General features: G+C 40.4%; 1 protein-coding gene across 1 annotated transcript; it reads left to right on the top strand.

Moving 5' to 3' along the window:
- Window positions 1-7469: 7469 nt before the first annotated feature.
- LOC134663045 (protein adenylyltransferase Fic) lies at window positions 7470-14068 on the top strand. The gene is made up of 3 exons (XM_063519339.1): window positions 7470-8652; window positions 13042-13239; window positions 13935-14068. Exons 1-3 carry the CDS (start codon window positions 7625-7627, stop codon window positions 14065-14067), a joined length of 1359 nt encoding a protein of 452 aa, XP_063375409.1. The 5' UTR covers window positions 7470-7624; the 3' UTR covers window position 14068.
- The last annotated feature ends 315 nt before the right edge of the window (window positions 14069-14383 follow it).

The following is a 14383-nucleotide window of genomic DNA, read 5'->3' as shown; positions in this document are numbered from 1 at the left end:
ACTTTAATAACTAACGATAGGACATTGTAAAAATGATACCTATAAGTCACAGGTATACATACTAGAAATGCATGAATAAAGTATGTAGTAGGTATACGCAGTTTCAATCGTTAGTATTTTATTATTAACAATGATCTGAATGTTAGTGTGTAAGATTTGTTATTTATTTGGGAGACCGAAAAAACTATTCAAATACAAAACTATAGAGAACTTGCCGTGTTATTTATTTCATTTCACGAAAGGAATCCTCAGATTCCCCCAACGCCTCAGATGAAAAGAGTGTGAAGATATTTTTTTCGTATAGGCAGGCGTGTCTCACTCCGCGATTTCGTCGCTTTGCTACAGGCTACAGGTAGCTAAAAGTACATCCGTTCGACCCCAATTTTGGGGAAAGCCATAAGCCGCGCGAGGCGCTGTCGCCACCTAGCAGCCATATCTGTGCTGATCGTAGCAGACGCGTTTTGTTAGAGAGTGAGTCTTCTGTACTTAGTACTATTATTTATTCTGTGGTATAGGCATATATAGCTGGTCAACCAAATCTTGTCAGTAAAAAAAGGCGCGAAATTCAAATTTTCTATGGGACGATATCCCTTCGCGCCTACATTTTTCGCCGCCTTTTTCTACTGTCAAGATCTAGTTGACCAAGTATATGTACCTAGTACCTACCTACAAATCGTTTTGGGAAAATGTAGCCCTTGCTCAAAGCAAGTATTGGTACCATGTGTGTTTGAGTTGGAACACCTAATGTACGGTCAAGGCATTTAATTTCAGTACCATTTCATACCATGTCACTTGTACCATTTTGTACTCGTACCTTTGTACCTACCTATTAATACCATTTTGTACCTTGTGACAACAGTATGAGGTCCCTAATAGCGACTTTCATAGTACAGTGACAATACCAATCATAACCCTTCCTTTTGGCTTTACCGCAGTTGGGTAAAAAATTGAGTGCAAGCCATTTAAGTCCTTGGGCAAGTTTTCGCTTAATTGCAGGACCATAGAGAAATATAAGTAAAGAAAGAGTGGCACGCGCGCGACTCCATACATCTAGCGCGACTTCAAGTATGGTCTCGCGCGCGAGAACGCAACTTATGCTAGACCGCCAGTTTTCTTACAAAACGCGAGCTATTTCGTAGTCGACATCTAACGTCAAGTAGTGAAACTATCAGTACCGCTACTTGACAGCAGATATCACAAGTGTCGCTACTGGCGAAAAAACTACTAAAACAATTTACATAAAGCAGAAGGAGTTCAAAATAGACTTCCGGTGCATCCGGTTATAACATTAGCTAAAAATTGTCGAGCATTAAAGTTTTACTTTGCCGTGACATCTATTGTCAACTAGCAGAACTGATAATGTCCACTACTTGACGTTAGATGTCGATTACGAAATAACTCGCGTTTTGGTAAGAAAACGCATATATGAAGTTACCACTCTTTCTTTACTTATAAGTACGAGTATTTCTTATGGCAGGACTAGCTGCGACGCGCTCTTTCTTTCTTCCGTGACTACCTGCTACCAATGCTAAACTCTGCAAATTTAAAACAATCTATAATAACAACGGTAAAAATGACCTGTAAGACGTCATACGTTGAAAGAGTCATTTGCCTTCTATTGTTGGTTTTTTTGACATCAAATATGAAAAGTTTCAAAACTTTCAAAGAAAATCTCAAAGCAAAGCAATGTAACTTTTTAATTTCACCGCCATTTTGTCAATGTTGCTGCTATAAAATAAGCGTGCGCTATTCGAGTCATTACTTTTTATTTTATTAATCCTATCGCATCCTTTGACTTTGACAGTGTTTTTACGAAGCCTGAATAGATTTAATGTCAACAGGAAAAAAAGGGCGGGAAACTTCGGGCGCGGCGGACGCGGTTTTCGTAACTAAAGTTTTGAAATTGTATTTTTAAAGGATTGGAGTCTGTATTTAGTGTATATATTTGTAGATTTAGACTTAGTTTTTAATATTATTTAGTAGTTTGGTGTAAATATAGAGGTAAGTGCTAATTATATGTAGTTTTTTATGGGGGACGGGGATAGCCAGCCCCCTGACCCTGGGGGAACGATTCCCTCAGGGTCGAAAACTTCAATAGATATTTTAATTTCTGCGATGGAATCATCGATGGATACTGATGCGTCAGTATCAAATACCTCGGATGTAACTTTAAAAAGAAAAATTCTTTCACGAATGTGTACAAACTGTAATAAAAGAAAACGCAAATCTGGTTCAACCAAAAATAAAAATACAGATTGTGTTTGCGTTGCTGAAGCAAAATTAAAAGAGAATGATACCATTTATCAACAGCCAATAAAAAAACCGAATCCCATTGCAAACTTGACCTCTGAAAATACAAATGCTCTTAATAACTCTCCATCTACTCATGTGCCTGTTGGTCGTGACCGCTACCAACAGTCTGACATTGCACCTTTTGTTGTACATGTTCAAAAAGAAGCCAGCAGTGATGGCACAACTCTCCATCCCATAACTTTTGGTCGTTTTATGCGACAAAATAACATTCAAGGTGTTGTCAATGGCAGTCTAAAGAGAATAGGCAGAAATAGAGTAAGCATTGCATTTGCTACATTCACTGATGCTAACATTTTTTTAAGTAATGATAGCTTAGGAATAAATAAATACAATGCTTTCATCCCAACATTCAATGTCACACGCATGGGAGTGATTAAAGGTGTTCCACTTGACTTGACTGATGATGAAGTTCAGACTTCTATTAACCTGCCAATTGGCTGTGGGCCAATTATAAAAATAAGAAGAATAAAAAGGAAAATTGTTGTCAATAACAATACTCAATTTGTGAATACTGGTACCATTATACTTACTTTTGATGGGCAAGTATTACCAACCCGGGTGTACATGTGCTACATGGCTTTGCCAGTAGAACTATATATATATCCTACCGTTCAATGTTTCCTTTGTTGCCGCTATGGGCATGTTAAAAATCAGTGCCGTTCAAATCCAAGGTGTTTCAAGTGTGGACAAGGTCACTCTGGTGATTCTTGTGATGTAGAGGAGGATGACTATCAGTGTTGCTTGTGTAAAGGTTCACATCAAGCCACTAGCAAAAAATGTTTAGAATTTAACAGACAAAGAGCTATTAAAGAAACTATGAGCAAAAGTTGCATCTCTTACATGGAAGCTTCCAAAATTCACCCGCCTGTATCTAGGGTCTCATATGCTGAGGCCTTGCTTGCAACTCCATTGTCATCTTCCTCACAAGCACAGCATGATTCACAGAGTAACCAGGATATAATACCAGTGTTCAATAACCAATCTTATAAAAAAACTGTTTTTCTTAAACCCAGGGCTCCTGTAAAGTTAGGCAAAGGGTATGATAGGAATGCTCATTCTGAAATAGTAAAACAACCAGTTATTCATAGGGAAAAACCTGTTTTTAATAGTAATAACAAAGAAGAAACGCTTAGTATTGATGCCATAGTAAAAGCTCTTATGAATTTAATGTCCCAATCTAACACAGTATCACCGTCCAACGTTGCAGCAGTTATTAATGCTTTATACCAACTCAGAAACAACAATAATGGATCAGAGACCCTTAGTGGTTCAGTGGAACGTTCGCAGTCTAATCAATAGAAAACAAGATTTAATACATGTAATTAATAAACATGATCCCTTTCTAATCTGTCTTCAAGAGACATGGTTAAGAAAGGATTCAGTGTTTAAAATACCAGGATATGTCTGTCTGAGAGAAGACAGACCTGATGGGTATGGTGGAGTGGCCATACTTGTCAAAAACTCATTAACACTCTATTCTATCACTCTACCTGTACATAGTGATGAATTATCTGTTATAGCAGTGGTTGTAAATAGCATTTGTTTCGTGTCATTATATTATAAAACACCTAATAATAATATTTTTAAAGAAATTGAACAACTTTTTAAGTTCTTACCTAAACCGTTTGTATGCTTAGGGGATTTTAATGCTCACCATGAGTTCTGGGGCTCTGCTCAAACTTTATACTATGGCAAAAAATTGTTGGAACTAATTAGCTCACGTAATTTATGCATATTGAACACTGGATCTCCAACTAGGCTCGCTCGAAATCCAAGTGCAATAGATCTGTCCATTTGTACTCCAGATCTTGCTTCATCTCTATATTGGTCAACTGCAGTTTCCACGTATGGTAGCGACCATTATCCTATTCTCATTACCTTTCCTTTTTTTAAGAAACCTCAAAAGCATGTCAGACAGCCCCGTATAAAACACAGGCTGATTGATGATAAATGGCATCAGTATAGAGAGGCTGTAGAACAAAAAATTAATAATTTGCCAGAAATAAGCCATTTGAATATATTAGACAGTTCACAAGCATTTGCAACAGCTTTGGTTGAGGCTGCTAATGAAACCTTTCCTTTGAAAAGTAGTGGTCCAGAATTCATTCCATCCCCACCTTGGTGGGATTCAGATTGCACTCTTGCAGTTAAACAAAGAAAGGAGGCAGAGAAAAGGTATTGTCAAGAAATGACTGATAATAACTTTGATAACTACTTAGAAGTTGCTAAATCCACTAAAGAATTACTTAGAACAAAAAAGTTTGAAGGGTGGCATAGGTTTTGTAAATCGTTAAGTCCTAATGTTGCACCATCTATAGTTTGGCAAAACATTAGAAGGTTTAGATCGGCATTTAAAGACACACAGAGTAAAATATCCCCACTTTTAGCAGAACAAGTCATGGATCGTTTGGGTCCACCTTATGTCCCAGAGCATCCTATGATTCTAAGGCCACTCATGTTATCTAATAATAAGGTTGAAGATGTTTTAAATTCTCCTTTTTCACTTTTTGAATTGAAAGGTGTACTTTCGTCAACTAAAGATTCTGCACCCGGTGAAGACGGGATTCCTTACTCTTTCTTGTCAAAACTTGACGATAACAGTCTTTGTTACTTCCTTAATTTGATTAACAATGTTATGATAACAGGCTGTGTTCCTAAAGAGTGGAAGACTCAAACATTGATTTTAATTCAGAAGCCGAATAAGCCCAATTCAGATCCCACATCGTATAGACCAATAGCTTTATCAACTGTATTAGCTAAAGTTGCTGAACACTTAGTAAAAATTCGATTGGAATGGTTTATAGAACATAATAAACTTTTATCTTGTAATCAATTTGGTTTTAGGAAAGGTAAATGTACTCTTGACAGTTTAAGCATTTTTACCACAGATATCAGAATAAGTTTCTCTAGAAATGACTTTTTAGTTGCTGCCTTTCTAGACATAAATGCTGCGTACGACAACGTCAACATTTCAATCTTAAAAAATAAATTAATTCAACTAGATGTTCCTAACTTTTTGATTAATTTTATAATAAATATGTTGCATGAAAGGTATATAAAGTATCCATTAGACCAGTCTGGAAAAGAAGTAATTAAAAGAACAGTTTGGAAGGGCCTGCCACAAGGATCTGTTTTGAGTCCTTTATTATACAACATTTATACTTATGATTTGGAACTTTCTGTTGAAGGGCAAGTAAATGTTCTTCAATATGCCGATGATTTGCTCCTATATGTTTCTGGGCGATCTTTAGAAAACATTAGTAATGTATTATCATCATCTTTGGGTGCCTTAAATAATTGGTTAAATAATAATGGTTTAGATCTTTCGCCCTCTAAAAGTTCTGTTGTAGTTTTTTCTCGAAAGCAAAATATTCCTCCTATTAACATAAATTATAATGGTACTCCATTGGTAATTAAAGATAATGTAAAATTTTTGGGAGTTATATTGGACCGTAAACTTACTGGACTTCCTCATTTTGAAAATGTTGCATTAAGATGCGAACGGAATCTGAACATTTTAAGATGCCTGACAGGAGTCTGGTGGGGGGCTCACCCTTTTACTATGAGATTGTTATATAACGCTTTGATTAGAAGTGTTTTAGATTATGGCACTTTCCTTCTACACCCTGGAAATGTTAAAGCGATCAAAAAAATTGATTCTATTCAGACTAAAGCTTTAAGGTTGGTTACAGGTGCAATGAAATCGAGTCCAATAAGTTGCTTACAAGTAGAATGCTGTGATCCACCCCTTGCGTTTAGAAGACAGTTTCTCTGTGATAAATTCTTTTTTCGTACTCTGCAACTGGATTCTCATCCACTGATTTCAAAAGTAAAGCAATTAGCAGAACTGGTAGGATCCGGTAATTATTGGGCCCATAAGGATTCTCCTTGTCTTGTTAAGAGCTATAAAAAATATCAAAGTTTAGAAGCACCCACTTACAGAAGCGCGACTCTCCCTTTATATCAACATGACTACAACAGTCTAATTACAAATCCAGATATTAGATTGAACATAAGGTTATCTAAAAACGATATTAATCCAAAAATGGAATTTATGAACCTTCTTAATAATGAATGGGCTAATTGGCACTGTTTGTACACAGATGCCTCCAAACATGGCGATAGGAGTTGCGTTGGTGTTGGAATTTTCCATTCACAATACAAAGGATTACAACTTATCAAATTGCCACCTGAAACTTCCGTCTACACTGGTGAATGTTATGGTTTACTTAAGGCTATAGAATATATACTTATGCTGAAGATACCTAAAACCATAATTTTTTCAGACTCTCGCAGTGCTTTAGAAGCCATAATGAGGTTCCCATTTAAGTCTCATAAACAGTCTCCAGTTGTTTTTAATATTAGGAATCTTTTATATAAATGTTCACAGAAGAGTTGTGCTGTCGTGCTGGCTTGGGTACCAAGCCATGTGGGTATTCCTGGCAATGAAAGAGCTGACCAATTGGCAAATGAGGCTATTCACCTGGGAGATATTGTACCATACCATAATTATTGTCATGACTTAATAAATTTGTCAAAAGTTTATTTGTATGAGGATTGGAATGGGATTTGGAATAAGGAAACCTCAAAAGGTGAACATTATAGGCATATTCAGCCGTCAATTCCAAGGAAACCCTGGTTTAGCAAAATATTTTTTTCGAAAACTGTAACTTCTATTTTGTGTAGAATGCGCCTGGGACATGTTTGTTCCCCGGCGCATTTACACACAATAAACAAAAAACCGGATCCTGATTGTCCTTGTGGTGAATATGGGGACATGAACCATATTTTCTTTGCATGCTCTCTTTATGATCGGTCTGATTTCCTTTCCAGCCTTGAATCATTACGCATACCATTTCCTACATCCATAATTTGCTTGTTATTTAGTAACTCGTATGATATTTATAAAATTATATCAGTATTTTTAGAAAAGAATGATATAAAAATATAGTATACATATAATATAATTATATATATTACAGTAAATCCAATCCTTTCCTTTCCAAATTTTCGTCTTATCCGTATTTCCTAATTCCTTGTTTCCCTAACTTTTAATACCTTCACAACTTGACATTGGCTAACCTAACAAAAGCCAAAACAGAGAAAAAAAAAAAAAAAAAAAAAAATGTCAACAGCTGTCGCTGTCAAAACATTTCTCTGTCATCTCATCTGTCATCAAACCATGGAGTTACGTGGTTTTACATTATTAGCGCTCTCTAAAAATTTTAGCAATACACGATGCAATCTAAATTCTTTCCAGTGATTGACTCACAGATTTTATCACTCTGCTGTAGATATTTAGTTCAGTGCCATGTTATTCTTAGGTAGGTCGCCTAAGTGCGAAGAAATGAAGTGCAGTGAAACAAAATATTTACACACAAAAATGATTTTAGAAAGGTTTAGGACGGTGTTGATATTGTCTAGTGTGGTGTGTACGTTGGCGTTGGTCGTCTCTTTTCACAAGTTGCTTACTTATGAGGCAAAATTCTCTAAGCCCTTCTTTCCAATACCAATAGGGTTGTATGGTAACTACCTGGAGACGGTTTCCGAGGATACGCCGCTGCCGTCGGCCAAGTCTAAGGACACCGTACGAGATGCCGAAGTTGTGGTGTCACTAGCAGCTGCTCTAGAGATGAAGAAACATGGAAAGTCTGACAAAGCTTTAAAACTCTTCCAACACGCGTTTGCACTGTCCCCTAAACACGCAGATGTTTTAAACCACTATGGGGAATTCTTAGAAGACACAAAGAAAGATGTAGTCAGAGCCGACCAACTCTACACATTAGCTTTAAGTAATTATCCAGACCATACAGGGGCGTTGGTGAACAGGCAACGCACAGCCAGCATAGTTGAAAACTTAGACAGAGAAATGTTAAGGAAAATAGACGAAAAACGAGATGCACTATCATCCATACCAGAGAACAACTCTGCTTTGCGGAGAGCTAAGAAAGAGGCCTATTTCCAACACATTTACCACACGGTTGGTATTGAAGGGAACACAATGACATTACAGCAAACAAGGAGTATATTAGAGACTAGAATAGCCGTATCCGGCAAAAGCATAGATGAGCATAATGAAATTTTAGGTTTAGATGCAGCTATGAAGTATATTAATTCAACATTGCTGTACCGCTTGAGGGATATTACTATGGGGGACATATTAGAGATCCATAAGAGGGTTTTGGGGCATGTGGACCCGGTGGAGGGGGGCCAGTTCAGACGGACACAGGTTTATGTCGGGGGACACATCCCGCCCGGGCCCTCTGAGATACAGAGGCTGATGCAGCAGTTTTTGGAGTGGCTGAACTCTGAAGATGCCTTAGACTTACATCCAGTGAGGTAAGTGTTTGCTTTCTATATTTTCACAATACATAGGTATATGAATTCTGATTTCTCTAGCTATAAATTTAGGTTGGTCATACCCACACCGCATCTACAATGCTAAATGTATGCAACAATTATAATTTTTGTATTATTTAATAATGTATGAAAAATCTCATTTTACTTTTTTAACAATCTACTTCAGACTGCAATCACTGTGAATAATGAAGACATCAGTCATGGTTCAGTGATTTATTGTTTCACTTACATTGTTGCCTTAGTAGGTACTTGGCTTGTGTAACAATTGAAGCTAACTTGTTATAGCAATTTTTTTAAGGGCTTTAGAATATTATAAGATTTAATATACAGGGATCATTTGGTACATAACAACAAGATTTGAGAGTAACATGACATTGTGGGTAGTATTGACCTCAAACACTGAACTTGCCAGCTGGCAGGCATTCAACATATCTCTGCCTAAACTTGTACATAATAGATTGTGGCAAATTAGTCACCTTAGAATTTTGCCCATGTGTGGTAATGATGACTACAAAATACGATGTTACAAATTGTCAATTAATGTAAATTAATTTTTGTTGTTTATTTGAAATTGACTCGGTATTTTGTTATCAGGACAGTTGTTATCTTATTATTATGGATTTCCCACTTGAATAAATAATATGTTTTTCACAATCAGCAAGTGGCATTAGTAAATACCACATGTTTAACATTTTACCATGAGGAAAATAAAATACATGTGTATAAAAATAGAGTTAAATATCAGAATGGAATCTGTCCAACCAAAAAAAAACGTAAGTACTTGGAATATAAAATGCTCTAGTGCAGAAATATATCAGTTTCTGCACACTTTGTAGAACAACAACAACGCGCTTTCAGAGCTTGAGAGATGAAAATATAATTATATTCATTATCATTGATTCATTGCATTGTTTGTTAATATTTGTCATCAAAGCATTTTATAAATATACATACATATTGTTATAAACATATATACATATTGAATCCAACATGAAATTCCAATTAGCCTTCAGAGGTAATGAATCAATATGCTTGTGTATTGCTAAAAATTCATGTTTATCCTTTATAAAGAAACATAGACTCCCCACTTCCTGTGGTTCCTACCAACATGATATCCGAATATAGGTATTTTAAACTTGTAGATAAGGAACATTTATTGCAAAAACTTAAATATAAATACAAACTAAAAATATAAAAAATAAATACTTACTAAAACCCGTCCCGGGCTGTCCCTGACGCAAAGGTGCCCATCACGCTCGCTGCGTTGCCGCGTTGTATTGCGATGGACAGCCTTTGCATCAGGAAGAACCCGGAGCGGGGGTCAAGGCCCCTTTCACTCAGGCGACGACCCAGCTCGCGGAGGAAGGTCTTACCCTCCGCGCACCAGCAACCTGAGGTCTCCACGGCGAGGGGAACGAACAGATACCCGCTCAGCGCCGAGTATTTATCTTTTTTAAGGGACGCCGCGTGCTCAGCAGCCGCTCCTGCAGACCGCATTGTGCGGCTAATATGCGAGGCGGCAAAAGTGCTGACGCACGTGGCGTCCCATAGCAAGCACTTACCCTTTTCCCACAGCACCAGGGTCAAGCCGTCAGGCCTTTTGCCGTCCAAACGGCTGAGGCCTGGCGGCTCAAGCATGCAGGGGATATTAGCTGCCACTAAGGCTCTCCTAACGATGTCGTTAAGAGCATGGTGCCGTGGGAACCTCCCAGCGCAACGACAGCAGCTCAGGGCATGGTGGCCGTTGCTCTCCACAGAGGAGCCGCAGATGCATTGGTGGGGTTGGCATACATCACAACCTAGGCGGAGAGCAACGGCCACACGCAACGAACCGTTGTCTAGTAAGGTGCCTAGGTTTGGGGAGGGAAGAGCGTGTAGCCAAGCTCCAGATTCAGGCCTGGAGGCAGCGATTAGCCTGGCTCTGTCAGAACCAGCAGCGGTATGAATAAGACTATCGAGTAGCCCCTTTACCACGACGTCGTCCCACAAACGCTGGCGGTAAGGTTTTTCGGGTACCGGCGCATCAGAGTTAAGAGCCTTCCAAGTCGACAGAGCATCAGCGGCATAGGGTATTGTGACCTTGACACCATCTAAAGATAACATATTAGTGACAAGGTCCACAACCCCAGCCGCCGACGCAAGAAAAGCCGGAAGGCTCACATCTCGTGAGCGCCGGATACCCAGTCCGCCGTTTCGTATAGGTAAAGAGGCCTGGTCCCACTGGTCCGAGTTGAGGGATACATTTAAAAGACACTCAGCAGATTCTTTGAGTGCCAGGTCGAAGGAGTCCATGTGTGTGGGGTGTAGCCAAGTAGGCGCTGTGCGTAAGAAGTAGGTGATCTTGGGAACGGCAAAGCAGGATCTTAGCAACGTCAGAGCTACATGTGCCGAGAGATTTCTAAGCCTTTCTCTTGCTAACAAGAGAAGTTGTTCTCGTGTCTCAAAAGCTCCAGGAACAGCATCGGAAAATATAGGGGAACCCAAGAGGTGAAAGTTTTGGCTGGATAGTTCTTTGAGACCAGGTAGTAGGGTACTAAATGAAGGTAATGAGGAAAGAGAATTAGCGCTGCAGGGGAAGAATTCACATTTGTTGGTATTGACTTCGAGTCCCAGATTACGAAGCAGTGGGAGGAGTGTGACCAAGTCTTGGTATACTTCTTCGGGCTTACCACCGAGAGTGCCATCATCTAGATACCAAACGTTTAGCGGAGATTGAGGACCGGATATTGCTTTTTGGATGGCGAGGCTAAAGATCAGGGGGCCAAGTGGATCCCCCTGCTGAGCCCCCACCTGAGACTGGATGAGGGACTCATTGAAGAAAAGTTTGGACGGAGATGAGTAAACTTGGTGAAGAAAAGGGTACAGTATTGGTATTTTCTCTCTAACTTCGGATAAAAGTACATCCCGCTCTACAGAATTAAACGCATTTTTTAAATCTATCTTAATGATAACGGAGTCTGCGTTTTTAGGGTCGAGAACGAATGCTCGAGTGGCGTGAATAGCAGCCTCACAGCCAAGTTTCGTGCCAAAACCTAATTGGTAAGGCTGTAAGTAAGACGCCATTTCGTCACGCACAGCTCGACAACCTAACTTAGCAGTTAGGCGGCGGAATACACTGCCAACAGCGATAGGCCTTAAGCCACCATCTTTTTTTGATAGCGCGCACAGCGACGCACCGTAAATATATGGAGAAACTGCTGGATTTAGCTGACCACTGAGTAGGAAATTGCAGAGTTTGGTTAAATATTCAAGCAACCGAGGCCCGTTCTCGCCGGCAGAGCTGGAAGTGAGCTCTTTCAGGTGTGAAGGACGGATGCCATCCAGGCCGGCAGCAGAGCTATTGTTGAACGAGCCTAGCGCCTGTGAGACTTCTTCCAGCTTGACAGAGAGAGCGGGGCAGGAATTGTCTGGTTCAGGTGGGAAAGTCAACGATCGAGATGGGGCTGGGTGCTTGGAAATTAGTGTGGCAAGGGTTTCAGGATTGGGCGGCGCTATTCCATCATCCGACATAAGAACCCGTACTGCCCCTCTGAGGTCACCTTCGTAAACTTTGGACTCTATAGCTCTAAGAATCGAGGGTGGTCTCAAAGCGGCCGGCTCAGCTTCCACAAAAAGAGAATCGATTACCCCAGAAGATACGATGTTCCGCTTAACTTTGGTTGTTAAGTTTCCTGCGCTGGTTGATTCAGGCGCCTTTAGAGCAGAGTAGGCAAATGAAAGCAGAGCAAACCAATCTGGTGTGCCGTTGTTCTTAACACATTGGTCGATTGCCTCGCACAATTTGCCTGCCGCCAAGTTGCGAGCCCCCTTAGGTATGTGACGCAACACACGCACAGATTGTTTTAGGGTGGCAAGGTCATCTAGGTCTAGACTACTATTGTTACCTGAGTGGGCTTGTAGCTGCTGCTGTGGCTGCACTGTAAGTGTAGGAGGAAGGGCGATGGGACGGGTTCTATGCTTGCGGGTTATATGTACCTTCAGCCCATGATCGGTGAAGGTACGCGAAGAATTAGATTAGATTGAATTAGATTGTAGATTGTTTTATGGCTGACCCTTTGGAGCCGAGTGTGTAATCATCATTAGACCCAATTTCGAGGACCAACGTGACCTTACAAAAACAACCTAATTATATGAAGATTCAACAATAGGGTCATTGCGCTAGTTTTCGTCCATGCTTTAGTTTTCGTCCACTTGACAGATTAGCAAATAAAATATTTGATATTTAATTTGCTACTTGTGAAATATCATTATTATGTAGATTGTTTCAACATTAAGGATTGCAATAAGTCCAAATTTGTGCAGCAATGTAGGTTTATATTCAAATTTCGTCAAGTGGACGAAAACTAACGCACCTACCCTACGTTTCAGATACGCAGCCCTAGCGCACTACAAGCTAGTCCACATCCACCCGTTCATCGACGGTAACGGGCGCACGTCGCGGCTGCTCATGAACCTGGTGCTCATGCAGGCCGGCTTCCCGCCCGTCATCGTGCCCAAGCAGCACCGGCACCTCTACTACCAGCACCTGCAGACGGCGAACGAGGGAGACGTGCGCCCTTTCGTCAGGTGAGACACAGTTGAGACATTTTATGAGAACTAGCATACACTGTTACTGATCTAACCATTCATAAATGGCAACGCTGTACCTACTACACCCTGTACTAGGTACTAACGAGGGCGACGTGCGCCCTTTCGTCAGGTGAGACACAGTTGAGACATTTTATGAGAACTAGCATACACTGTTACTGATCTAACCATTCATAAATGGCAACGCTGTACCTACTACACCCTGTACTAGGTACTACTACGCATTCCGTAGAGTAGACTGCCAATAGCCGGGTCCACACAGAGCGAGCATACGCGCGAAGCAATTTCCTGGAGCACATAACGGCCAGTGTACACGTGCCTCGCCCGAGGCAATGCGGCCGAGGCACGTCTACACTGGCCGCTTTGTGCTCCAGGAAATTGCCTCGCGCGTATGCTCGCTCTGTGTGGACCCGGCTAATGAGGGTGACTTGCGGCTGTTCATCAGGTGAGGAAACATATCAACAAGCCAATTGAACAATGACAGCAAAAAGAACAAACATATATCATTACATGTATATCGACCGGATATGATCCGTGATTACCTTTTGTATTGGTCTCGAGCTCCCGATATCACGGTTCATATCCCAATCGATATAAGCCTAGTGAAACTAACCGTGAATCATTCAAAACTGTTAAACATATATCATAATCTCAAGTGTATCTTAATTTTCCAGATTCATAGCGCAGTGCACGGAGCGCACGCTGAACCTGTACCTGTGGGCGACGAGCGAGTTCTCGCACATGGTGCCTGCCATCGGCGACCCGCACATTTTGGCAGGGGAACTCGAGATGGAAGACCCGCTGTGATACAATTCAGGGATGTTGCGGATGCAGATTTTTTGACATCCGCGGATGCGGATGCGGATGCGGATATTAAAAGGCTCACATCCGCGGATGCCGATGCGGATGCGGATGTCAAGATTAGGTACTTAGAAAACGTCAAGTAAATTTTTAGTATTTTTTTATTACGACGTATTTGAGCAAGAATATAGGTGCGTTATATTTAATAAACAGTAACTTGGCCGACTCTTCTGGATCTAGACGATTTCGTTATAGGTAATGATGAAATTACCTAGCACTTACGCCGCCGCTAAGACGTTCCTGTACCGGCTTGTTCAACATC

This window comes from Cydia amplana, chromosome 4, assembly GCF_948474715.1.
Source record: "Cydia amplana chromosome 4, ilCydAmpl1.1, whole genome shotgun sequence".
NCBI classification, from domain to species: Eukaryota; Metazoa; Arthropoda; class Insecta; order Lepidoptera; family Tortricidae; genus Cydia; species Cydia amplana.
This window is presented reverse-complemented; position numbering and strand designations above follow the sequence as displayed.

Bases quoted from the DNA above. Each gene is read 5' to 3' on its own strand.
- LOC134663045 (XM_063519339.1), top strand. From the start codon at position 7,625: ATGTTATTCTTAGGTAGGTCGCCTAAGTGCGAAGAAATGAAGTGCAGT. The intron at 8,653-13,041 runs GTAAGTGTTTGC...CCTACGTTTCAG, and splicing joins TTAGACTTACATCCAGTGAG to ATACGCAGCCCTAGCGCACT. The intron at 13,240-13,934 runs GTGAGACACAGT...TTAATTTTCCAG, and splicing joins GACGTGCGCCCTTTCGTCAG to ATTCATAGCGCAGTGCACGG.